Below are 23,618 nucleotides of genomic sequence, written 5' to 3'. Positions count from 1 at the left end.
CCAAACCCATACTGTGCCCCCTCCCTTTTAGCAGCATAGTTTGGACCTTGTGATTTTCCCCTTCGCCCTTCTTCATGTTTTCTTTTCTTTTTAATTCTGTACCCTAGATTTCACTTCCTCATTTATTGGAGGGACGGTCTGTAACGTAACCCCCAGGATAGATTCAAGGATTTCAAGTGAATAAATGGCTTTCCGTAATGTTGAAAATATCCTATGTAGGTGGCAACCAAGATTTGACCAAGCACACTCACCTGTAGTATTAATCGTCAGAGGCGTAAAGGGATCAAAAGCACAGGCAATGGGTAAAAAACTGATGAACAGGAAATCCATCACAACAAGGTTCATACCAAGGACCTAGGAGACAAGAGACCGCCGTGTAAAATTTAATTTAGAAGCAAAACAAAATGAGCAAAACAACGGGAATGCGACCAAGGGACCTTTGAGGCAGAGTTTGACTTCATCTCCTGAAGAAGTAACCATAACAGGCCGCCGTTGCCCGTTCCGCCTACGACCAGGGTGAAAATGTTGGCAAACAACCAAATGTCGTCCCAGATTTCGTTTTGGCAGTATGCGTCCATTTCATAAAGGCTGGTGGGCTTTTGTGCGGGATCCATCGTATCAATGCCTGCAAAGTCAGTAAGACGCTCACTTGGAAAAAAAACCCAACAAATCTGAAGACTGCTAAGATGAATAGATCCTTTCAAATAAATTCCAACAGAAATTCAAAGCAAAATGTGCAACTGAATTTTTGAATCTAATTGTATCGGTTCCCTTCAAAGTTCTCGTCTCTCGTATGGGTCTGCCTCCTGAAATGGCCGCCAGATGCAAAAACCAAATGAGCAGGTGTGATGTTGTTTTTTCTGCCTCAAATGCAAAGTGGTACGTTGTTATTATAACTCTTTGCCATTGTATTGCCGGCGTGTTTCAAATCGTGTGAAGTGGTCCTGGTTTGTGTCACGCAACTGTACTTAAAAGTACTTTTCATTTCAATTCTGGACTTTTTTCCATGTCTGGTTGCTATTCAGCCGTCTTTACTCCCCAAATAGGACACATTCAAACACGCATGAGAGTGTTCAAGAAAAATCACAGTTTTTATTGCACACTCACATTATACTAAAGATGTTAAATACATGTAGTCAAAAACAATTTCTCTTTACAAAAAAAGTGCAAATGTAATAGTGTGGCTACTTTAGTGCTCTTATTAAAAAATAAAAAGCCCCACAGATAAAGTGACTAAAGCAACATTAGATTTTGAAATACGAGGAAATCTTAAAATAGACAAATTGCAAATTCGGCAAATTGAGACTGAAAGGGATGATAACCAAATGCATTAACAAATATGGAATGAATACGATTTTGAACGAGGTAAGGGACAAGAAGTGGTAGTCCGTAAACAAACACAATGCAGCTCAACTTCTGCCTAGCGTTGTCAGACCTGTTTTAGCATCTAATTTGTTTTTATTGCTCTTTGTTCTTACTTTATTGTTTCTAAAGTATGTTATATTTGACTTGTATTTCGGATATGGTTTGTTTCAAAGTGCCTGTAAAAAAAAAAAGCTGAGTTGGATCAATTTTGGCGATATATACAGTATTTATGTGATTATAACCATCCGTAAACTACAAAAATGGCTGACACCTCTGGCGTCTGCAGTCTTTCTTGTTACGCTCCGCCGGCTGAACTCAGGAAACGAAATCCTGCTTGACTTCGTTTTGACTCCAAGTGGAGAAGAAGTCCAGCTTGCATGCACTAAAAGGGAAAGTTGGGGAGTCCGTATTGGCGCTTCCCTCCCGCGATTTGACTCCGCCTCTGTTCAGGAGGCAGGGGCGAGCTCATTGCCACGGCTGCTGCGGCCTCGGGTTGGGGTTGGGGTAGATGGGTGCCGGGACGGGCTGGTGGAACGGCGGCAACGACGTGTTGGGGTTGGGCGGGTACGTCGGCGTGGGGTACTGGCCAATGAGGTGAGCTTGGGAGTGGGCGGTCGTGTGGGCCGGCGTGGAGGAAGATGAGGAGGCGGGGAGGTGCAGGTAGAGCGGGGCCGAGGGGGCCGACGGTGCTGTGGGGGCGGACGGGGGCAGGACCCTCTGGAGGACCACGTGCGGGTAGAGCTGGGACTCGGAGCGGTAGACTCCAGCTGGGGCGGCTTTCAGCAGACTCTCCTGACTCCTGTAGGGAGGAGTTGAAATGAAGGAAACCCAAGTTGTCCAATGACCCATGACAATTTAAAAAGAAATACTTCAAAGGAAGAATTGAATACAGCTTGAATCGGAGGGGATCGTTTCTTTCTGCCTATTGAGGCCGGTCAATGAGCCTCTCGTGAACTCGCCTTTCCTACCTCTGATATCCTCTGTTCTCGTATCCGCCGAGGCCTCCGGTCAGGTAGAGTGGGCTGTCCGGCGCCAGCCGAGGGTTCATCCTTTGCGACAGGTGGAAGATCTTAGGAGGAGGGAAGGCCTCCCATTCGCCTTCTTCTCTGTCCAGCCATCGCTCACTGCGGCGAGCTGAACGCTTCCCCCTGCTTCTGCAAACAAGCAAAGTTGAGTCCAGATCTTCTGGAAGACACTTTTACACTGTCACCATCCCACAGAGCTAGCTTTGACTATCATCAATGCTCATTTCCATTTGTGAATTTGCATTTTTGGAGAATTTTGAGGCACCGTTATTCGCTAGGAAACCCATCTAGTCCCTTTTTGCTCACGCCAAAGCAACAAAAATACCACTTTGGCGCCATTTGGTGGCGTCAGTTTGTGCTAGCATGTGATGTATGCTAAAGATGTGTCTGTGTATCATGTGAAGGTGGTTTGTTTGTGGTGAATGATTTAACTCCTGAATACAGTCATTCCTGTAACACGGGTTCATGATTTTGGACTGAAGCACAGGGTTGGTGCTGCCAACTCATTGTGATGCTTGCTAGCTTCGTTCACCAAGCTTCACTGAGCAAAGTCTTGTGCCAGCATCACAAGCCTCATCGAATCCTAGTCTGGGAAAGGAGATGAGCCCCATCTATCTTCACGATCATCTTCACTGTTGTTGGTCCGTTCTTTCGGGTTTCACTCACCGGGCCCGAACTTCTTTTTTGGCTTTCTTCTTGCTGGATCGTTCCTGTAGACAGCAAACAAGGAAGGACAGCGACATGGCGAGGATGACGACGCCGCTCACCACCGACGCCAACACCGCCACTCTCAAACCGCGGTCCTCCGGCCTGGGGATTGCTGGGGGAGGGGGGGGACATCCTAAGCCAACAGCCGTCTTCGATATATTTGGACTCTTAAGTTGCACACGAGAGCCTCACCCTCACACACGGGCAAGTAGTTGCTCCACTGCGCTTTCCCATTGCGGACGTTGCAGTAGATTTTGTCGCTTCCCACCAGCTGGTATCCCCCGCGGCACCAGAAGGACAAGGCGCTGCCCACCGACACCCCGGTGCCGCTCTCCACGTAGAAGGAGCCCCGACGCGGAGGCACGACGGGGATGCACGACAGGCCTGAGGAGACAAAACAACCCAAAATGTGGACCATCACAAAGTGCATTTTTGCCAGTCAGGAAATTTGGAAATTGCCCTTCTAAGAGAAGCTGCGTGGAAGTTTGAGCTTTTCGTTCTTATCTTACATTTGCCGCTTCCGCTTAACCAGCACATCCTCTTCCCGCCTCCTTTTTTTTTCTCCCTGATGTTCTGTTTTCTGTTTTTCCGTGTTGCAACTAGAATCCCGAGTGTCTGTTTTCTACTCAGGCGCTGGCACTTAGATGGGAGACATGGCAATACTGTACACGCAGGGAGGGAAAGCTCTATTTTTATCTTCCTTATGCTGCAATACACAAATACCGCTCCGAGGTCTCGTGATACAGTGGCTATTGTTAGACTCTCGCAGGACCTTGCGTGCATAGCCAAAGTTGTGTCGCTCGATATGTTATTGATTAGTGTTGCAGTTGTTAGCCATGAAATTATTCTTTAAAAAAAAAAAATCTGCTTTTAATGGAGATCACGATTGAGCCAAAATTCAGCCATACCGTTTTTAGATATACCCTATTCACAAAAAGTTCTTGAATTGATTCCTAAATATTACGATTTTCTTCAAACAGGATGTTCTCAGAGGAAGGTCGGCACTGAACTTAGAATGTCGTCAAAAGTGGACGTCCTTGTGAATTTTGCCGTTGGACAATAGGACATAAAGGTGTAGAGAAAGGCAAAGGATCGATGGCATTTTAGGATCGTCCTGAAATTTCACCTGAAAGCCAAACTATTACCCCAAAAAATGTCAGTAGTGTAGGTATATATTTATAGAATAGAGGAATTTGTAAAAAAAACAAAACAAAAAAAAAAACAAGAAGCATCTTTACCTTTACCCTGCCCTGTATGACTGATTATCTCCATGTATACAATAACTTGTGCAATTTCGCTACTGTATTAGGCTAATGTTAGAATGAATGTAAATTCACATCTCTATCTCGGTAGCTTTTTAAACGACACTCGGCTCATTGAGAGATTGTGTTAGCGATTACATTCTCTGGATGGAAATATTTGCCCCTGGAGTGGCTCCAATTTGCATGCAACGGCGTGCAACTCTGCTTACTTTGCGCATCATGAACCGAGGCCAATTAGCGTGGCGAGCATCCTCTCAAACACGGGGTCGGCTTCACTAATTCTAATGAGTAACAGCCAGAGGGGCGTGTGATGCTATTTGCTCTGTCAGGATGAGATGAATCCATGATATACTGTTTATGTGCAAGCTGACATTGTGTTTAAAACCCCGTGAACGTGCACGAGCTGCTCTCCGCTGATTATAGCAGTGACAGATGGGGGGATTTCTGCAGCAGGGGAGATGCGGAGAAAGGATCCCGTCATCCCCTCGCTCATTTTCCTCTCCCTTGCACACACACACGCACGTAAACACACATGACGGCGCACACATCTGACACGTGCGGCGCGGCGCGGCCGGTTCATTGCGTGGCAACAAGGACGAGCTGGCTCAGTGTTTAGAGGACAAAACTGTCCACGTGAACTCGTTTTTTTCCCCCTCAATATGACGATTGTAGGGAAGTGCGGAGCTACCAATTTTTGACCGGCAAATACATACTTATTGGCTAAATGCTACAAACATAACGTTTGCTAACATGATTCTCGAATGTATTGGCATAATGTAGGCCAAATACTAAAACGGTACAGTGGCTTTTTTTTTTTTTTTAACGTACGTATGTAAATACGTCGGAACGTACTTATAAATATGTTCCAAAGCACTCGTAACTTAAGCACTTATTTGCCAGCCCCCAAATTTCACTCCAGATTGGCAGCAAAATTCATTTAACACAAGAACAAAGAATTGTGAACAAAGACCTTCCTTTCTGACACCGATTTTGATTCGTCGATGTGTTTGTGTCTGCCGCAGTATAGTGAGCGGCAACGACTGCCGAGAAGCAATCACTCAATGTCCGATTTTTTTTTTTCTGAAGTATCAGCAGCCTGCACGAATCCCGATCGCGAAATGAGGCCCGTATTGGTCTGATACTCGCCCATATTATTGCAGTTTGGTTGACAAGTCTTGTTCAGTGTTTTATCATTAAATCTATAATGTGTCTGTTTGTATTATAGTGCCCCTTGGTGGCCTCGGTGTGAACAACACAATGAGCATCACGATGCCCATTGAATTATCGTGATGCACAAACTATAATTGTTATTATTGCATGTTTTTAAAAAATACAATACAGTATAGTGCTGTTATTCATGACAAAAAAACCTGTGATATTAAATAATTCATTAATTTCAAACAATTCATTCATTCCTAAGTAAAGGAGTGCCTGGTTTGGATTGCAATTGTAGCGTTTTCTTTCAAAAGATGCATTCATAACGTTAAAATCCCAATAACATATTCTGAATAATCAACACATTCGATTCGATTCACATGTACGTGTTGAGTATGTGTGTGTGCGCATCCCTTGAGCTTTTTGCCACACACACTGCCGTAAAGCCGCATCCATTATTGAATGTATTACGTGACTGTGTGTGTTTTAAGACTCTGTTGCTACGCCGTCGCGGGTAAACTCATTTGCTATCCCGCCAGCGGAGGCCATGCGGGACGAATGAAAAGGGGGAATTTAATGCCCGAAAGATTGAGAACGTGCTCTCGCTGGGAAACCTTTATGTCGGGATGTTTGTGTTTTGCGTGTTGTTCTGCTTTCCTATTCAATGTCAAACCTGGCAACCCCACACAAACAACCAAAAATTCGCTTGATTTGCCTTGCAGACCCCCAATGTCTGTTTGTTTAAAACTGTTTTCGCAACCTTTATTGAGCCATGGCACATGTTTTACAGCGGAAAAATATCACGGCACACCACAAAAAAAAATTACGAGTCATTCTACCAATTAATTTTTCAGTTCGGCAGATTTGGATCTTAATCGAAGTTAAATCTCAAAGTAAACACAAACAAAGAAAATTGTGGCTTTTGTATTTAAACCAATCACATAACAAAGTCAGCTATCTTAATGAGAACACTTACCGGGAAATGCCATAGACAGGCTAATGAATAGCATCTGTGTCCCGCGTTATAAATCTATAAGCAACCAATATTTTAACAGAAATGGTGGAGCAACCTATGGAGACAGATAATAATAGATAGGAGTCGTGACCGTCTCCAAATCAGAAAGTAGCAGCACAATGTCCATTGAATTGAAGCAAAAAAGGTGGCAAAATCTGTTGATTATTTACATTCAGTTGAATTATGTCATTACCGTATGTTTTTATAAAGTACAATATCATAGAGTGTTATTTTTGTTATTTAAGAAAAGCACGTTTGAAAAAAATGCTGGGATTTTTTTCCTGAATTTTCATTCATTTGATTATGGATAGACAATTTTTGAGCTGAACAAAATGCTGTGCCGGATCGCTTTTCCCTTGTTAATGGTTAAAAATAAACCAAGTCAGAGTTTACTGCCGAGAGTCAAAGTTGACGCGGATGGGAGGTGGCATTCCTTCCTAACAGGAGACTAGCTTCACATCACTTTTGTGTTACTTGCTTCCTCATGAGTAGTTTTTTTTTTTTTTTTTTTTGATACGACCTTAAACAAACTTCTCCTCCCCGTCACGGGGCATATCTATTTCTGATGTGCTGTACCGCCATTCGCCACTGATTATCTAATCACGTGTGTGTGTGTGTGAACATGTGAGCCTCCGCGGAGCAACCGTCGGTTCAGTTGTTTGGAAATGCACACCGTGCGTAGCTGATTTTGGTTTAAAAAAAAATGTGATTAGGTTGGTTGCCGGTCCTGTGGGTGTCAGGTGTTTGATAGGAAACAGAGCGTGAATGAGAGGGAAAGGGCTTAACACGCAACTGTGTTTGCAAAGAAGCTGTCTGTATATTCCCAGTTAGCTGCGGAACAGGCCTACTCGAGCTCCAAACAACCCAGAAACTTGAGTTAGCTTGAATTAGATATGTTAGCTCAAGATGGAGTTCTCAAACTTTTTGGTTCCAGGGACACCTTATACATTGGAGAAGTTTTCACCCTCATATTCCTATTGCCAATTGAAAAATAACTACCATAGGAATTGAAAAGTTGCCTATTTTTGAGAAAATATTTTTTTCCCTATGAGAAAAAGTCATATTTTCCCAAGATAATGCTTTAAAGTCCAAGTTTAACAAGGGAAGAAAGTCATCTTTTAACAAGTGAATAAAAAAACAAAACCTTAATGTTATGCATTTTACTACGCATCTTTAATCTATAATAATTTGGATAAACACTCAAGCTTATCTCACGCTACTTTGTTAAAGTTGGTCATGATAGTATTTCGAAATAATTCCACATCATTTTTTGTGACTTATTTTGTAGAACCGAGTTGAAAGCCCCTTCTCTCAAATTCAATACGACGCCATCCAGACAGAAAAGATAATTACTGAAACATGAAAAAAAAACAACCCATTAGAGCATAATAAGCCCTCATCAAAGTTACATGACAAAGAGACAAGAGATCGTAAATTGCACTTTCTTCACCAGCTTGTTCGTGTCACGAACTGGAAAAAGTCGACTATGATTCATACTGACAAGGCACAAGGTCGCAGGCAAAATGCCCCCCCGCCCCATCATTTTTCATCAGCTGTTTCTGTCCACATAAAAAAATAGCATTTGGCCAATCAGAAGCCAGAAGATCATTTCGAGGAAATGGCAACATGACAATAATGACGACTAAGATCAGCACTGAATAGACCACGCCCACAGACACACACCTCATATTATGACGTTTTTGTGTGTCAAATGGTTTCATCATTTTTGCGCAATCCTTCGGGAAGTTAAAAAGACAAGCAGTTTCATGTCTCACAAAGCCAAACCACATTTACTGTACCGTGCGCTGCTTGAATTATTCATCATAATGGCTGCTGACGGAATCATGGAATAAAGATTCATTATTGTGCGGGTTCTTATTAAATGATACAATATAAGTGAGAGGCGCCGCTACCTCCACCAACTTTGCTGCTTCCTTTCTCTGTTTACAGACTGTTATGACAGCAGAAAAAAAACATCTCAAATCAACTTTCCCCATTGAAATGAATGAAATTGCCAAAGTATAACTTACAAAAAAAAACGTCTTGAACGTACATGGCGGCGGATTACACGAGGGCATCCTCTGAACTCAAATGGACAGAAGTAATTGGCTTCCAAACTACAACCCGCTAATTGTGGGCGTGTCCCCGCGGTCGGTATTCCTGCGCGTTACCGTGCCATTATCAGCTTTCCCCACGCTGGAAATAGCCCGGGATAGACAAAGGTAATTGGCTTGGGGATAATCACAAGGGAGCCATTGAAACATTTGACATGGACATTTGGCCGCCTGATGATTTTATTAGCGGCGGATAAGCAGCTTAGTGTTATCGTAATGTGGATACCGTGCCTAAATCTATCCATCACTGTTTGGATTCTATCAATGGTGGGAAGTAACCATATGAAAATACTTGCTTACTTAAGTCGATTTTTCAGCTATCGGTTGCGACATTTGAAAACTACATCTGTACGTTTTAATTTTTACTTTGCAATATAGGCCCGTTCTAACGACACTACATAAATAAGCTACTTTTTCACTTTTAGTCAAGGAGGAGTTGAATCGGAACTTGTGCTAGAGTTTGGGGTTTTTTTTTTACATAAATATCTCTACTTGTTAAGTACAGAGTGCAAGATCTGTGCATCAGACTGTTTTTCCACCAACACAGATGAAAAAGAATCAGCATAAGCCCGTGCTTGGCCAGATCAGGAGCCCGACCGCCTGCTAAGTAAGCGCTCGAGACCTCACAGATGGATTTACACTAACGCTCGGTGTCACACACAAATGCACGCGCTGCCAAGGTTAATCGGAGGTGTTACCGTGTCAACGGCAAGCCTCGTCCAACCGCTCAAGTAAGCCTGGCTCAGCCGCAGCTTTTTGCACACCTTCCACGCCGCATCTGTACCTGCTTACCTTATAATTTACCGACAACGCACCCGAGTAGCTCTCAGTACCTTGATGAGGTTGTTTGAAAGGCTAAAAAAGTTCGATTTGAGTTTGGCGAGCGACACATTTGTCAGTGACTTCATCAGGGCGGACTGAAATCCACATGGGAACGGTGCAGCATCTATTCTTATAAGCGCCGCCCTTCCTTACAACCATTCGGTCACTGTCTGAATAACAAGTGAGACCGTTTCGCTGCTGTGGGCTCCACCCGAGGAGACGAGTCCGATGGGCTTCAAATAAGAGGGGGAAAAAGTCAACAAAAGATGCACAGATGCTTCCAACGCTTGTGGGAATAAGGCAGTTATGCTAACACACACACACACACACACACTGTGGTGTTAATCACACCTCCAGGATTTAGGATATTTTGGACAGTGAACAAGGCTTTAGTGTGGTAATTCATGCATGTGGCAAGCCCAGCTGATCACATCTGTGTGTGTGTTATTAAAGCATAAAGTGCTTACTGCTTCTGGGTGAGAAACAAGAGTTGCCGTTATGAAACAAGCAACTGTGTTTAAACCTTTAAGAAGATTGCTGTTGTTTCACTGCGTCCATTTGGATTTTGAGTGCGTGCGTGAGGCACGTGAGCTTTGCGTTTTGTCTTCTGCTGACGGCTATTTTGCCCCCACGTGAGCCGGGCCTCTGCGAGACAGGGCGGGCGGGCGGCCTGGCAGGGAGGAGAAAAAAAAAAGAATGCCGGGAAAAAGAGCGGATAAGTGGGGGTAAGAAATGAGGAGGCAGGAAAAAGGGAAGAGGAAAGGAGGTTACATTATAAGCGCCCCCCCCAAAAAAAAAAAAAAAAAGTGACGAGGCAGGCAGATGTTGTAAGAAGGATGGAGAATGGGCTGGAGGAGAGGAGAAAAGCCAGTGGAGGGAAAGTCATGCTCTACTTTGGACAACTGTCTTGAAACGCGGCGTTTGCTTCCTCCACGCGCGCACACTCAAACGTTTCGCAAAAATACACACACACACACTGATTCGCACTTCTTTAGTTTAGGCAGACAGCAGACAGCATTGCCGAGGCGTCGCTGTCCAGCCTGCAGCCTAAGCGCCTTATCTTTGACCGCAAGCATGAAAAATAAATGCCTCACCTTTGTTTCAACCCTTCATACAAAAGCGAGTTGTTCTACTTTTTATACTAGGGAAGACTTTCCAAGAAGTTTGACAGTTGAGCTTCTTCAATTCGGAACTGTTTTTGGCAACTTTGCTTTTAGTTCCTCAAGAAAGAAGGACTTCATTCTTGAAAAATGCCTTCTGACTGTCATATTTATGTGATAAGTCTTATCAATTCTTTTAATTGGCTAAGCTAAGGTAGGGAGAAGTAATTGATGATGCAGTGATTCTCAAAGTGCGTATGTGGGCTCCCTCTAGTGGTAGGAGAAAGAATCACTGAATTGAAATCACAACATTCATAACATTGCATTCTGTTTAAACTAATTGAATCTGCATTTTTGAAGTCCAGTTCAGTTGTATTTCACTTTGAAGTACAGCTGAGGTGAAAAGCGCTTCCAAAAGTTACCTGAGTAGTTACTGGTGGGACTTTGCGTCTCCAACAGCTCGGTGGTCGGCAGGTCCGGCCGCATCTGCGGCGTGGTGCCGGTCCAGCCCCCCGGGCTCGGCGGCGGCGGGCTCACGCCGTCCTCCGGGTTGAGCTCCGAGCCTCGGCACGGAAGCAGCGCGCATGGCAAAAGGCTCAGCAGCACCCAAACGCGGCGGCTTTGACGAGCGAGTCCAACGTTGCCGAGCATGGAGGCAAAGTGATGGGAGAGGATGAGCGGAGAAGTTCACAGCACGTGTGTTGACGCCATCACTTCTTGGATCTTTTTGCTGGAGGTCCTGCTTCGCAAATCCCATTCATGATGCCGGCTGGGAAGCAGAAAAAGAGTCAGCGTTTGTTTGTGCTGCGCTCCAATGCTGTTTGCTACTCAACCCCCCCTCGCTCTCTCGCTCCCTCTCTCCAACTTGTTCTCTGATCTCCAACCGGGCCGCCCGAGCTCTTGCGTAACCGCCGCTCGCCGGCTGAGCTGCGCTGAGCTTTGGCTCATGCGGGTCACACCGCGGCTTTCGCTCCAGCGAGGTGGCAGGGAGGCGAGGATGATATCGGCATCCTCAGTCATACGACGTATTCCCTCAGGTATTTTTAATATTTTTTGAAACAGTACAGTGGACGCCTGCTATTCACGGTTTGAAAATAGTGAAAGAAATTGCACTCTAAAAGGACTCAGAAAATAACACAATTATCGATCAAAATGGGCCTGACCACGACTTGGGTCAATTCTTGGGTCAGTTTCCCGTCCTTTTTTCCCCCAATTTTTTGGGGGTCATGTTTACTGTCCTTTTTCGAGCAATAAAACACATTTTTACAAAAAAATTTAAAACCCAAGATGCAAGTAAACTTTTCAAGATGAATTTTTTTTGCGCTGATTCAGAATCTGCCCTTGTTTTTTTTCTTATATCACACATTTTCATAATAATTTAATAACAATAATATCATATGTAATAGTAATAAAAAAAAATAAAAAAATTTATGTTTCAAAAATGGACCGACCAACGCACCTTTTGGGGTCAAATAGCACAGGGGGTCAAAATGACCCAGGAATTGAGTTAAAATGGAGCAAGTTGAGTTATGTTTGCTGCAACTGTCATCTTGAAATCTTGACTATATCTGTGAACAAGACCTCTCAGATTTGAGCTCTTTTGTGAGTTGTACTTGCATGGGATGAAACGTGACTGCACTTGCTGTCCACTCTGAGCCAGTCTTTTCATGTCCTATGATCCCATGCAGGTACACTCAGGTGTGCTATGAACGTGATCGCTTCCGTTGATGCCAAAAATAGGAGGCGGCGGAGTGATTAAATTGCAAGAGAGGGGGGCAGTGAGCGATGACACGAGAGTGGCCAAACAATCGGACACAGGAGGAAGGACGAAAAGAGATTGCGACGCCTCTCAGGAGGTTTCGGCATCGCTAGCGCAGCTTTGTACACGGATGATATACCCGTGTGCACTAATTTGACCTTTACTGATTTGACAGTGCACATAAAGTGCATCTATTATTGAAAATCCGCATTTGTGAAGAAGACATTATTTCCGGTACACGTCCTACTATAACTGTGAAAAGCACATCTGGGCAAAAGAGGAATTTCATACATCGAGTCACAATCAGGCAAGTCTGTGAAAGTGATTTTGGGACCACGGAAATTTTTCACTTGACGAGGGGTGTGTAGACTTTTTATATCCGATGCAAATGTGTCATTCCTACATAAATATTTGTATTATTAGTTACCATAAAGTCATATTTTTTCCAAGAAGAAATGGGTCTTTTTTGAGAATATGAAGCTGTTTTTTTTTTTTCAAAACAAGAAGACTTTTGTTTGTTTGACGTTTCGAAAGTCAATTTTTGATTTGTTGTGAGATTTTAACTGTTCATCCCAACAAAATAAGACTTCATTTTACAATCAAACATTTAGCGGTACAGGTGCGAATATTTAATTGGCATTAAAATTACAGGGGGGGTGCGGGGTTCTCTGTAACGGATCCCTCGACCGCCCAAAATTGCTGCACTGCACTGGTGAGTACATTGTGAAGTGAGGATGTATTAAATGTGTTTGCAGACATCCCTAAACTGAGCAAATCATTATTATGACCCTAATCCCTTGCGCAGCCTTCTTAAAGCACATCAAACATTGTTATGTAATCCAAAACATAGCACACACACTTGCATTCACACTCAACTTGATTCTCTTTCGTGTGTGTTTATAATCCGTCTGAGTCGGTCGCATCGCCTTCTCTTGGCTCACACACATCGGAACACCCAGACAATTCCAACGAGCTATTCTCCAGTTCTAAACCTTTTTACTGAGGTTAGCAACCAATGCCACTGTGGCATAATTCCCAGTTTGAACATTCAATTCTGTGATTCTTTTGCGTACCACTAGAGGGAGCCCAATCCCTGCTCGAACTAACTAACTCATCGGCCATTCCCATTTAATCAGCCCAATCAACAATATTTATTGAGAACAGATCTCTGGATTTTTATGTTCACTCACAGAATCAGATTAAAAAGTAAATTAAGTAAAGTAAGACGGACGAATGTTCAAATGAGACCGTTTGATAGCATTTCTGTGATGTAATCCCACATTAAACCAAATGTGAGGGAAAACGGGCCAAATAAAATAACCTCAAGTAAATGTTGTTGATGATACCTCCGGGGGCAGTATAATGTGCAAATATAACTGCGATAGTATTTTTAATATCAGACTGGTTACTCTTTGTTAATGGCTCAAATCCACAGTGGTGACTGGAACATGCGCACACATCGCCATCTTGTGGATTTTAAATGCTCTTACAGGTTTGCCCTTATTTTGGTGACGTTTCAGTGTTGAGCAGGGGTCGGACACGAAGGATGGGACAGGAGGACACAAGTTCAGCCTGCAGCCTTCTGTTCTTTGAGCACAGAAATTATTCACATGCAGGCTAACATTTCTGACCACATAATATTAAACTGAGAGGATAATCCTTTTTACTCAGTCCTCGTTTCCAGTCAGTCAATTGTTTGTTTTTATGAGGAAATCACAGTTAATCCTCATTAAATCATTTGATGATTTTTTTTTCTTCACGGCTGATGCATGTGAGTGGAATGTCTGCCATGTGAGCACATTTACTGGGCTGACATTTTCTTGAAAACATTATTTTTTTAAATCATCGTGCTTCAGGTGGACTGTTATAAAATATGTGTTAATATTACTTGCACGTACCTTAGATAAAATTCAACTGCTCCCTCATCAGTTGAACATATTAACTTTTAATTATTTTAATTTGTTCCGACACGTATTTAAATAGTCCCTTAATATTTGTGACAGAAATTGTTTGAGTTGGGGTGTGTGTGAAATGTATTCGCTCATTTTTATTTCTATCTAGTTAAATAATTGGTTAATTGATTTAATGGAAATATTAAAATGAAAACATTACTAATATGTACATTGATATAATCATGTATATAAAATATAATATATTAAGTAAAAAAATATATTACTTTATTTAAAAATTATCTTATTCTTTTTTTACTGGCTCACTATTTTGAAAGTAGTTAGCACAAAACTACATCCTCCTTTGGTTCGGCCTGGTATTGCATGCATGTACATGTACACAATAAATCCTCCGCTAGAGGGCGATGTAGCATGAATGCACGTACAGTAGAGGAATGTCTACAGTACAATTGCTCTATATTTTTTTAATGCTCCATCTTCTGGATACTGCAGACTTTAAATAATCAATATACTAATCGTTTTCTTGTAGTTGTATTAATATGTAACAGTTTTAGTTGAAGTAACATCCCTCGCACGCGTGGCCCGCCTGTCCACGCCCACGCCCTTATGCAAACACCTCAAGTCTGATTGGCTGACACACAACAGAGGTCGGTGCAAAGCAATACTTGATTAGCATATCTAAGCAGGCCAATAAATGAGCCCCTGGGGCCTCACCTGACACTGCAAACAAGAACCAGGACGGGGAGAGACCAGACCGGTCCACTCATGCGTAAAAGCGCACAGCCAGGCGAACTTTGGAAGCTGTGTGCCCCCCGCCCCCGCAACCGGTTGTGCTGCCCTCGCCTGCGGTGACCGGAGCCTTTCCGCCTCCCCACCAGCTCGGCTGCTCGGTGACGTTCACGGCCGGTTCTGTTGAGTCCAGAGGCCCGGGTCACCCATGAGGCTGGAGGCCGCAGCCAGGATGGATCTGTTCAGGAAGCTGTGGAGGGCGAGGAATCTGATCGTGGTGATTTTCATCCCGCTCTCCCTGTTGCCACTTCCCCTCGTCCACCCCACCAGCGTGAGTCAAACGAACGGGATTCTTGAAAGAACAAAACAACAGGAGCTCAAGTTCTCCTCAAGTTTGTTCACAAAACTTGACTGATTTAGCATTGAAAAGTACTCAAAATCTCTTTTTAGATAGAAGTGCAGATACCCGTTTTAATTTTTAAAAAAAGTACACGTAAAAATCTACCAACCAAAACTCAAATTAACAATACTCTTAAATGTATTACCTGTTGAAATAGTGACTATAAAGCACAAGAAAAGCACATAATGCAATAATACCTCCAACATCAAATCCGACTGGTGCTGTTGCTGCTCCTTTTTTGATAGCTGCAGTCTACTGATGGGATTTTGTTGTGTGCGAATCAATCAAAAGGCCCCATTGTCGTGATGAATGCTAGCAGGCTGCATCTGCATCCGTGCGGAGATGTCGCGTCGTGTTGATGACATGCACATCAGAGCAAGATGAGGCCCAAAGGGTTCGCAGAAGCATAAATGGCCCATACGAGCTAGAAGGGGAAAAAAGAGGCAAATCACAGAAATTTCTGCAAGAACAATAGGATTATTGCGAGATCTAATCCATTGTGTGCGGAGTTGCTGGTCTCGAAAGTCGGGCAAAATGCTCAGTTAAAGGATAACCAAAAGTTGATTTTTTTCTTTAAATGATGACGTGTCCAAATCGCTTTTTTTCAGTAAATGACTCCGGTCCCAATCTTTCTCTGTTAGGTTAATTTTTAATGAGCTGACATGCTGTATTGAAGATAATTTTGTGCTTGTGGTTGGACAGACTAAAGTGACTGACAGTAGCAAGAAGGGAATCCAAATTGTTAATCTAATAGTGTGGTTTGCAGTTATTTTGGAATGTTTTCGATGACTGAGAACCTCCACAAACGTAAAGATGAAAAAAAAAAAAAAAGATTATGCTACCAGGGACACGAAATTAAAGATTCTTTTTGTAGATTTTTGTACAATTATCAATATTGTGGTTCGGTCGGCTACTTATGACATATTAAATAATATTTTTTGGTCACAAATCCTGTTACTGCAAAATAGACCCACGACAAGTGTAAAAAGTCCCAAAAAAATGGTGCTCTCATAAACAGCAAAGAAAGGACAGGGAGAGTCGACAGTAAAACAAAGTCACACAATGGAAATAATTTTGGGGAAAAATGACACATTTGAGACAATTATGACACAAATTGATGTTTTACAATTAATAGTAATTCGTATGAAGTTGTTTTCGACATAGCACCACTGAACCATATTTGTGTAAAAAAACTGGCAGGCCAGCCAATGGCAGCTCTCCTTGCTGTTATGTCAGCGCCGGCGCATGTTTGGCAGCCTTCGGCCCAGGATGAGGCCGAGCCCGGGCCGAGGTGCCAGAACATCAACACAAAGAAAAAAAAAAAATAATCCCAGTAATGAAGTTACATAATCCATGTACCGCCAGCGACAGCACGCTGGGCCGGCGTCCTGCCGGTTTCTTACGACACCGCCGACCGCAGACTGTTTCAGGAATGTGACATTGTGTGTGCGTGTGTTCGGCTGCACCGCAACAGAACATCCACTTTTAGTTGCAGTCAAACTGGCTCATTAATTACCAAGATTTCAATGTTTATTTGCTTGTTACTGAGCAAAATGACACTCATTTCCGGTAGTGGATTACAAATCGGTGCTGAGCCAGATTTTGTCATTACGATTCATAGTAGATGGTACGGATTTCAAATTTGAGTTTGAGTTTATCGATCATCATGATCATGTCCTGAGCTGATAAGAGGGAGTTGATGAGCCAATCAATTGGCTGGATATTAGGCCTTTTCATAATCGGCCGCAGTTTTGCCCATGTAACATTCATGCTAAGTGTGCGTTACAATCTTGCTCATGTACTGAATACATTTATGGCCCGAATCTAAAATCATCAATTCATTCTTTTTTTTTTTTTTTCTAAAATGAGGCTTGTCTCGAGTTGGAATGTGTGCACCCTATCCGTATAAAGTCTGCTTATTACGTCAGCAGCTGTTGCTTACTTTGCACTTTAGCTTTAACTTGCAAAACGACAGCAACAAACAAATCAGCGACAGCCTCCTCTGATAAACTGGAGCCAATAATCAATAATCAGTGAGTGCTGAATCAGGCCATGTTTCTTGTATCTCCCCTCCTGTTTACTCATTTTATCTGTGTGTCCTCCTCATCAACTAAGCCCATCCTCGTGCATTGCTCTTAAGGCCGGGCTCGTCCACCTTCATGCATGGTTTGTGCGAATTTTCGCTGCTGATTCAGCACAGTTGCAGCTGTTCATCAGCAAATAGACTCGGAACTAAAACTGAGAGCTCTATGAAACAATTCTGATTCTGCTGTTATTCTTTAATAACAGTATCGAGAACAAAAAAAAATCTGCCTTTATTATTTTTATATTTGTTGTGAGTGTAGCTAGAAAATGAAGGTAGTACATTAATTGCCCATTAAAATGTTCATTTTTTTCTGCCATTAAATGAACTTAAATACTTTGTTCTTTTTGCAACCTAAGCTATCAGTTTTGCGTTAGACCTGGAAATGGACCTCTTGCCAAGTTAAATCGATACAACGGAAGAAGCAGTTCATAGTTTTAAGTGCGATAACCCTCGGACTTTGACAGCGGATTAAATAGAGGTTGATCAGTTCAAATCAATTCACTTCCACATGTTGGAGTAACCCAGGGATTTATGTTAGGCCCACACGACATTTCAAGCTCCCTTACACAATTTGCAATTGCAAAATGGAACAGATCAGGCTGATCTTGATCAGTTTAAATCAATTCACTTCCACGTGTTGGAGTACCCCAGGGAATTATGTTTGGGGCCACTACCATGATCCAAAGATGTTTTGTAGGCAATAAAATGCTTATAATCGATGCATTCAAGGTGCTCTGTGTTTTTCTGTTTGCAGGAGGCATGTTGCGCATATGTGCTCATCGTGACGGCAGTCTACTGGGTGTCTGAGGCTGTTCCCTTGGGTGCTGCTGCCCTCGTCCCCGCCTTCCTCTACCCACTATTTGGGGTACTCAAGTCAAGTGAGGTGAGCTGTTTTTCATTTGACATATACTGTATCACTGTGTGCGTGGAAGGCGTTAAATCCTCGTCGCAATACCATAGAAATGGCATGTCTGTGCTGAGTCATCTGATATTCTCTAAATCCAGATCAGACAGAAAGTCCCTCTGTGAGTTGTGCTTTAATAATGTTGCCTAGGTGATGTTTTAAGTCCTGTGCGGGCCTCTTTCACAATTCTGCTGAAGCATGTTCCATGACTCTTTCTTGCTGACTTGTGGGTGAAACCTGTAGCATCGCAAATAAGTCACCGGTCTTCATTTTCTTTACCTCTCTTATCACGGCATTACATAAAAAGTGTGCCATGTGACCAATTTGCAAAGCCGCCTGACTGTAAGCCTCTTGTGATGGTGGCCCGTAAATATGCGAGAGAGAGCTTTTATGCAACATTTCCTGGTTTGTCACGAAAAATGACGGACTGACGGATGATGGACCAGAAAAATGTATAAAAATGTCCACCTCTGTATATATGCATATGTGTGTGTATACTACAGCATACTATATACAGTACATGTGTACTTTTGCTCGTAAAAAAAAAAAAAAAAAATCATTCAAATCCAGCTTTTGCAACTTATGGCCAGAAAAGAATTGATTCTCGTCATGTATGAAATATGGCAAACAGTCCAGCAGGACAAAGTCCAGCAGGCATTAGGTGAGAGGTGACGAGACATTGGCTTACACAATGGCGAGATTAAAAAGAACAAATGTTGATCCAAACAGGGGAGGGTGAAGGAGGTAGAAGCCCGCGCTCAACATTCATCACTTCCTGTGTGGCTTGTTTTTGTCGCGCGTGTTCAGGTGGCGGCCGAGTACTCCAAAGACACCACCTTGCTGCTGATGGGAGTCATCTGTCTGGCCGCCTCCATCGAAAAGTGGAACCTGCACAAGCGCATCGCCTTGCGCATGGTGATGGTCGCGGGGGCCAAGCCTGGCATGTGAGCATTCAAGCGCACACCATAAGCATCAAAGCGGCAACCTTTTCCGTGGCAGCGCAACAACACACACCTGAGTCTTTTTTTTTTTTTTTTTTTTTCCTTTCCTGCTGCTGTTTTGGGCAGGTTGGTGCTGGGCTTCATGTGCTGCACGGTCTTCCTGTCCATGTGGCTCAGCAACACGTCCACCACCGCCATGGTGATGCCCATCGCCGAGGCGGTCCTGCAGCAACTCATATGCACCGGCATGGCCGACAACCTGGAGCCCGACGCCGCCGAGGACGACAGCGGTACCGTTGTTGGATGGCATCCGATACTCGATTTCTCTTTGTTGTATTGTGATATTAATAACTGGACTATTTTTTGTCTCGCTCTGCGGCCGTTTCAGACAAAGAGGAAAACCCGGACAAGAACCAACTGGCGCTGCTCTACCGTAATGACGGGTATTGTTTTTTTTTAACTTCATTAGTCCTGTTATTGCTTAATTATTTTTTAGTTGTTATTTTTAATCACTAAACAATTCCAAATAAACAGCAAAAATGGGTAAATATGCAATAATCGGGAACAATTGTTTGTAATACACCATAATGCAAACTGTATCCGATTAATCGACTCCAAAAATACTAAATAGTGACAGCCCTCATGAAATAAAAATAAATGCATTCATGAATTAAAAATGCAATTTCACATTGTTTTGTTGTTGTATTAATGTTATTTGTAATGTCTGTTGTGAAGTGCGCTCTGTATAAATAAAATTGTATTTTTTTATATAATAAATACATGTACACTGTCTTTAACTATAATTCAATTTCTCAGTCTTACTGCACTCCATTGATTTTCCCCTCCAGCAACGATTGCGACAAACGGGAACTGTCTACACTTAGTGAGGTAAGACTGGACTCAAATTTTGTTTGAAACCAAAAAACAAATAAGTGACTCTATTTGGACTCTTCAGGTACAGACCGGAGAAGTCAACGGCGTCGGCGTGAATCCTAATTGCAGCCAAGATTGCGTCACACATGCGAACGGACACTTGCCGCAGGTGGGAAAGTACTCACTGACCCACAAATAAAAGATTGGACTCAGCCGTGGCTTCCTGGTTCTGCCCCACAGGTGGCCATCGAAGTCCCAAACGTGAAGCGCGTGAAGGCCCGGCGAGACTCGCAGTATCCCACCAAGCGGGATCACATGATCTGCAAATGTCTGACACTCAGCATCACTTACGCCGCCACCATCGGCGGACTCATCACCATCACCGGCACCTCCACCAACCTCATATTCGCCGAGCAGTTTAACACGTACGTGACATACTGGGAGCCATTTGCAAAACGCAGAAAGAAAAAATTGTTTTTAAAACGGCCGCTGCTCTTCAGGCGCTACCCGGACGCCAAGGTGATCAACTTCGGCACGTGGTTCATCTTCAGCTTCCCCATCGCCATCATCATGCTGGTCCTCACCTGGCTGTGGCTGCACTTCCTCTTCCTGGGCTGCAAGTGCGTGCGGGCGCGAGAGCGGCGCCAGGGCGCGAGGTGAAGGCGCGCGCTTGATGATGTCATCCGTCTTTGTCCAGCTTCAGGGAAACCTGCTCGCTGAGCAAGAAGCGCAAGTCCAAAAGGGAGATGCTGTCGGAGAAGAGAATCCACGAGGAGTATGAAAAACTGGGGCCCATCAGGTGGCCATGGATTCCGTCGGGAAAGGACACATTTCAATTCCTGATTAAATGATTCCTGATTTTTTTTTTTTTTTTTTTCTTTCTGTTCTAGCTACCCGGAGGTTGTCACCGGTGTTTTCTTCATCCTGATGACTCTGTTGTGGTTCACGCGAGAGCCCGGTTTTGTGCCAGGCTGGACCTCGCTTTTTGAGAAGCAAGTCGTCCCGAGAGTTTTTCTTCACCTTGTGCGTCAAACATGGAAAAAAAGGCAAACGTCTGCTCTTCCCCTTTCAGGAAAGGTTATCGGACCGATGCCACCGTGTCGGTCCTCCTGGGCTTCCTGCTCTTCCTTATTCCTGCAAAGCGACCTTTCTCCTCAGCCTCTTCCAGCTACAGAGACCCAGGTAACGCCAACACAGTCTTTTCTTCGCGTTTTGTGTTTCCCAACCTTTATTGAGCCAAGACACTTAATTTTACACGAGAAAATTCTCATGGCACACCGCAAATCAAAAATGTACAGTGCGACCAAGTCCTGCCCCAACTGGGTTTAGAACTGCCTTGAGATGCCAACAGGTGGCAGCAAAGCACTCCGTTTGTCTCAGTAAAGTGCCTCAATTCACTTCAACAAAGTTCCTTTGGCGCTAAAATGCGGAAGAGCACTCATTTTGTCTAAATAAAGCTTCTCAGCTTACATAGGTCCCTGGCACCAAGAAGCACTACTTTTGTCTAAATGGCGCTAGTAGTTCCTTGACGCCAAGACAAAGCACTCCTTTTGTCTAAAAAAAGCTCCTCTATTCACTTCAACAAAGTTCCTTGGCCCTAAAGCATTAATTGTTACTCGTATACAGTGGGAGGAATGAATCCATGTTTCAGCCACTGTCTTGACAGCATCAGACCCACTGGCGCCCATGATCACATGGAAGGACTTCCAGAGGCTGATGCCGTGGGAGATCGTCATCCTGGTGGGCGGAGGCTACGCGCTGGCGGCCGGCTGCAAGGTAGAACGTCGGTCGGCGAGCGCTTCCTTGAGCGAGGCGAGCGGCGGCGCATGATAGCGAGCGCTTGTGGCGCGCAGGTGTCGGGCTTGTCGGTGTGGATCGGCCGGCAGCTGGAGCCCATGAGCGGACTCCCGCCCTGGGCCGTCACCCTGCTGGCCTGCCTGCTGGTGTCGGCGGTCACCGAGTTCGCCTCCAACCCGGCCACGCTCACCGTCTTCCTGCCCATCCTCTCCGCACTGGTACGTTCCGGCTCAACATGACTTTCGACACACGGTTGGGTTTTTACATTTTTTTTAATGTATACATATATGTATATATCGGTATTTTAAATGGTCGTTTCTTCTTTCCCTTTATTTCCGACTGTATCTACCCGTCCTCGGCAGTCCGAGACCTTGCACATCAACCCCCTGCATACTTTAATCCCCTCCACTATGTGCGTGTCATTCGGGGTCATGCTTCCAGTGGGGAACCCCCCCAACGCCATCGTCTTCAGCTACGGACACCTGCAGATCAGCGACATGGTACGACGCGCACACACACTCCCCCGGAGCTCTCACACCTGCAGCATCAAAAAGCTTGCGAGTGTTTTATGTAATCAGAGGGATGAAAAGTTGCATTTCGTAACTCCTGACAAAGGCTGGGAGGGCCAGAGAAGCATTTTTGCTCATTTTAGCCACGCTCTGGATTGCTATACCTTACATCTTCCACTAGAGGGCAGAAGGTACATAATTCACCCGTATTTCCATCTGCCTTTGCTCACTAAAGCTTTGTGTAAGCATAACAACAACTGCATTAATATATTACCGTCTCCTTGTCATCCACCAGGTGAAAGCAGGTTTCGGGGTGAACCTGATCGGCGTTGCCGTGGTGATGTTGGCCATCACCACATGGGGGATTCCTCTCTTTAATTTGACTGAGTTCCCAGCCTGGGCAGTGGCCGCAAACGTCACCAGCAGCTTATAGCCCCCCTCCTCCAGTGGGGGGGGGGAGAACAACGTGTCCAGAGAGTGTAAAAGTCTTTCTACAGAGGGAGCGACACGAAAAGTCTTGACTGAACTTATGGGAAGAAGCTGCATAGAGGGAAAAAGAAGCTGCTTAAGGGGGGAAATCCACAATTCCCAATGAAAGCTGTAAAAAAATATTTTATATCCTTAAATGTTTGTAATTACTGTGTTCACTGTGTGATGACAAAGTTCCTTCTACTGTACAGTATTTTGGGAAAACATTTTGAGTAGTGCCTTTCAATTACTATACAATACTTTTACTCACAGTAAAAGTACCTCATTGTACCTTTAAGGGTGCACTTGTTGCTGTGGAGGAGAACAGAGAATTATTATGGCATTACAAGATAATGAATCAAATACAAAGATGCATGTTTTCCCTATAAAGTTCAATGCAATCGTGACAAAGGAAGGAAAAAAACTCCTAATTCACTCCATGGAAACGAGGCAAGGACTTTTGGAGTTACCGTGGTTACCAATTTCAGGAAAAAAAACAAAACTAAAATGTGTTACAGTTGAATAATAAGCTGCTAAAGGATGAATGTTGCCTCGGAGATGTGAAGGAGTCATTTTTTGAACGCATCATTTCAGTAAAAAGGGTGAGCGCACATACTGGCATTTTATGATAATCAATGTCCAATTACGTCTGGAGGCAGAAGAAAGTATTAGCATG

The 23,618-nt window shown here is 43.8% G+C and overlaps 2 protein-coding genes across 4 annotated transcripts; one reads left to right on the top strand and one right to left on the bottom strand.

Moving 5' to 3' along the window:
* Nucleotides 1-1,072: 1,072 nt before the first annotated feature.
* On the bottom strand, nucleotides 1,073-15,715 carry LOC147126456 (uncharacterized). 3 transcript variants are annotated; one of them, XM_086021943.1, is made up of 7 exons: nucleotides 15,562-15,715; nucleotides 14,950-15,316; nucleotides 10,989-11,335; nucleotides 3,291-3,482; nucleotides 3,057-3,210; nucleotides 2,334-2,519; nucleotides 1,073-2,164 (listed from the first exon to the last, which is right to left on the bottom strand). In XM_086021943.1, the coding sequence occupies exons 3-7, from the start codon at nucleotides 11,215-11,217 to the stop codon at nucleotides 1,831-1,833; spliced, it is 1,095 nt and encodes a 364-aa protein (XP_085878069.1). In that variant the 5' UTR covers nucleotides 11,218-11,335; nucleotides 14,950-15,316; nucleotides 15,562-15,715; the 3' UTR covers nucleotides 1,073-1,830. The 3 variants fall into 3 exon arrangements, with proteins under 3 accessions (XP_085878069.1, XP_085878066.1, XP_085878068.1); XM_086021940.1 differs by lacking the exons at nucleotides 10,989-11,335; nucleotides 14,950-15,316; nucleotides 15,562-15,715 and adding an exon at nucleotides 3,608-5,061; XM_086021942.1 differs by lacking the exons at nucleotides 10,989-11,335; nucleotides 14,950-15,316; nucleotides 15,562-15,715 and adding an exon at nucleotides 3,608-5,059 and having other exon boundaries at nucleotides 2,334-2,516.
* Nucleotides 14,938-23,487, top strand: slc13a4 (solute carrier family 13 member 4). Its single transcript, XM_086021939.1, has 16 exons — nucleotides 14,938-15,295; nucleotides 18,205-18,333; nucleotides 19,162-19,298; nucleotides 19,422-19,585; nucleotides 19,684-19,738; nucleotides 20,144-20,183; nucleotides 20,251-20,337; nucleotides 20,409-20,593; nucleotides 20,669-20,788; nucleotides 20,866-20,967; nucleotides 21,059-21,160; nucleotides 21,241-21,350; nucleotides 21,835-21,944; nucleotides 22,022-22,183; nucleotides 22,328-22,465; nucleotides 22,770-23,487. The coding sequence occupies exons 1-16, from the start codon at nucleotides 15,173-15,175 to the stop codon at nucleotides 22,905-22,907; spliced, it is 1,902 nt and encodes a 633-aa protein (XP_085878065.1). The 5' UTR covers nucleotides 14,938-15,172; the 3' UTR covers nucleotides 22,908-23,487.
* The last annotated feature ends 131 nt before the right edge of the window (nucleotides 23,488-23,618 follow it).

This window comes from Filicampus tigris, chromosome 22, assembly GCF_054856515.1.
Source record: "Filicampus tigris isolate MCC_2025a chromosome 22, RoL_Ftig_1.0, whole genome shotgun sequence".
Lineage (NCBI taxonomy): Eukaryota > Metazoa > Chordata > Actinopteri > Syngnathiformes > Syngnathidae > Filicampus > Filicampus tigris.
The sequence above is the reverse complement of the archived record's forward strand: the minus strand, read 5'-3'. Positions and strand labels throughout refer to the sequence as shown.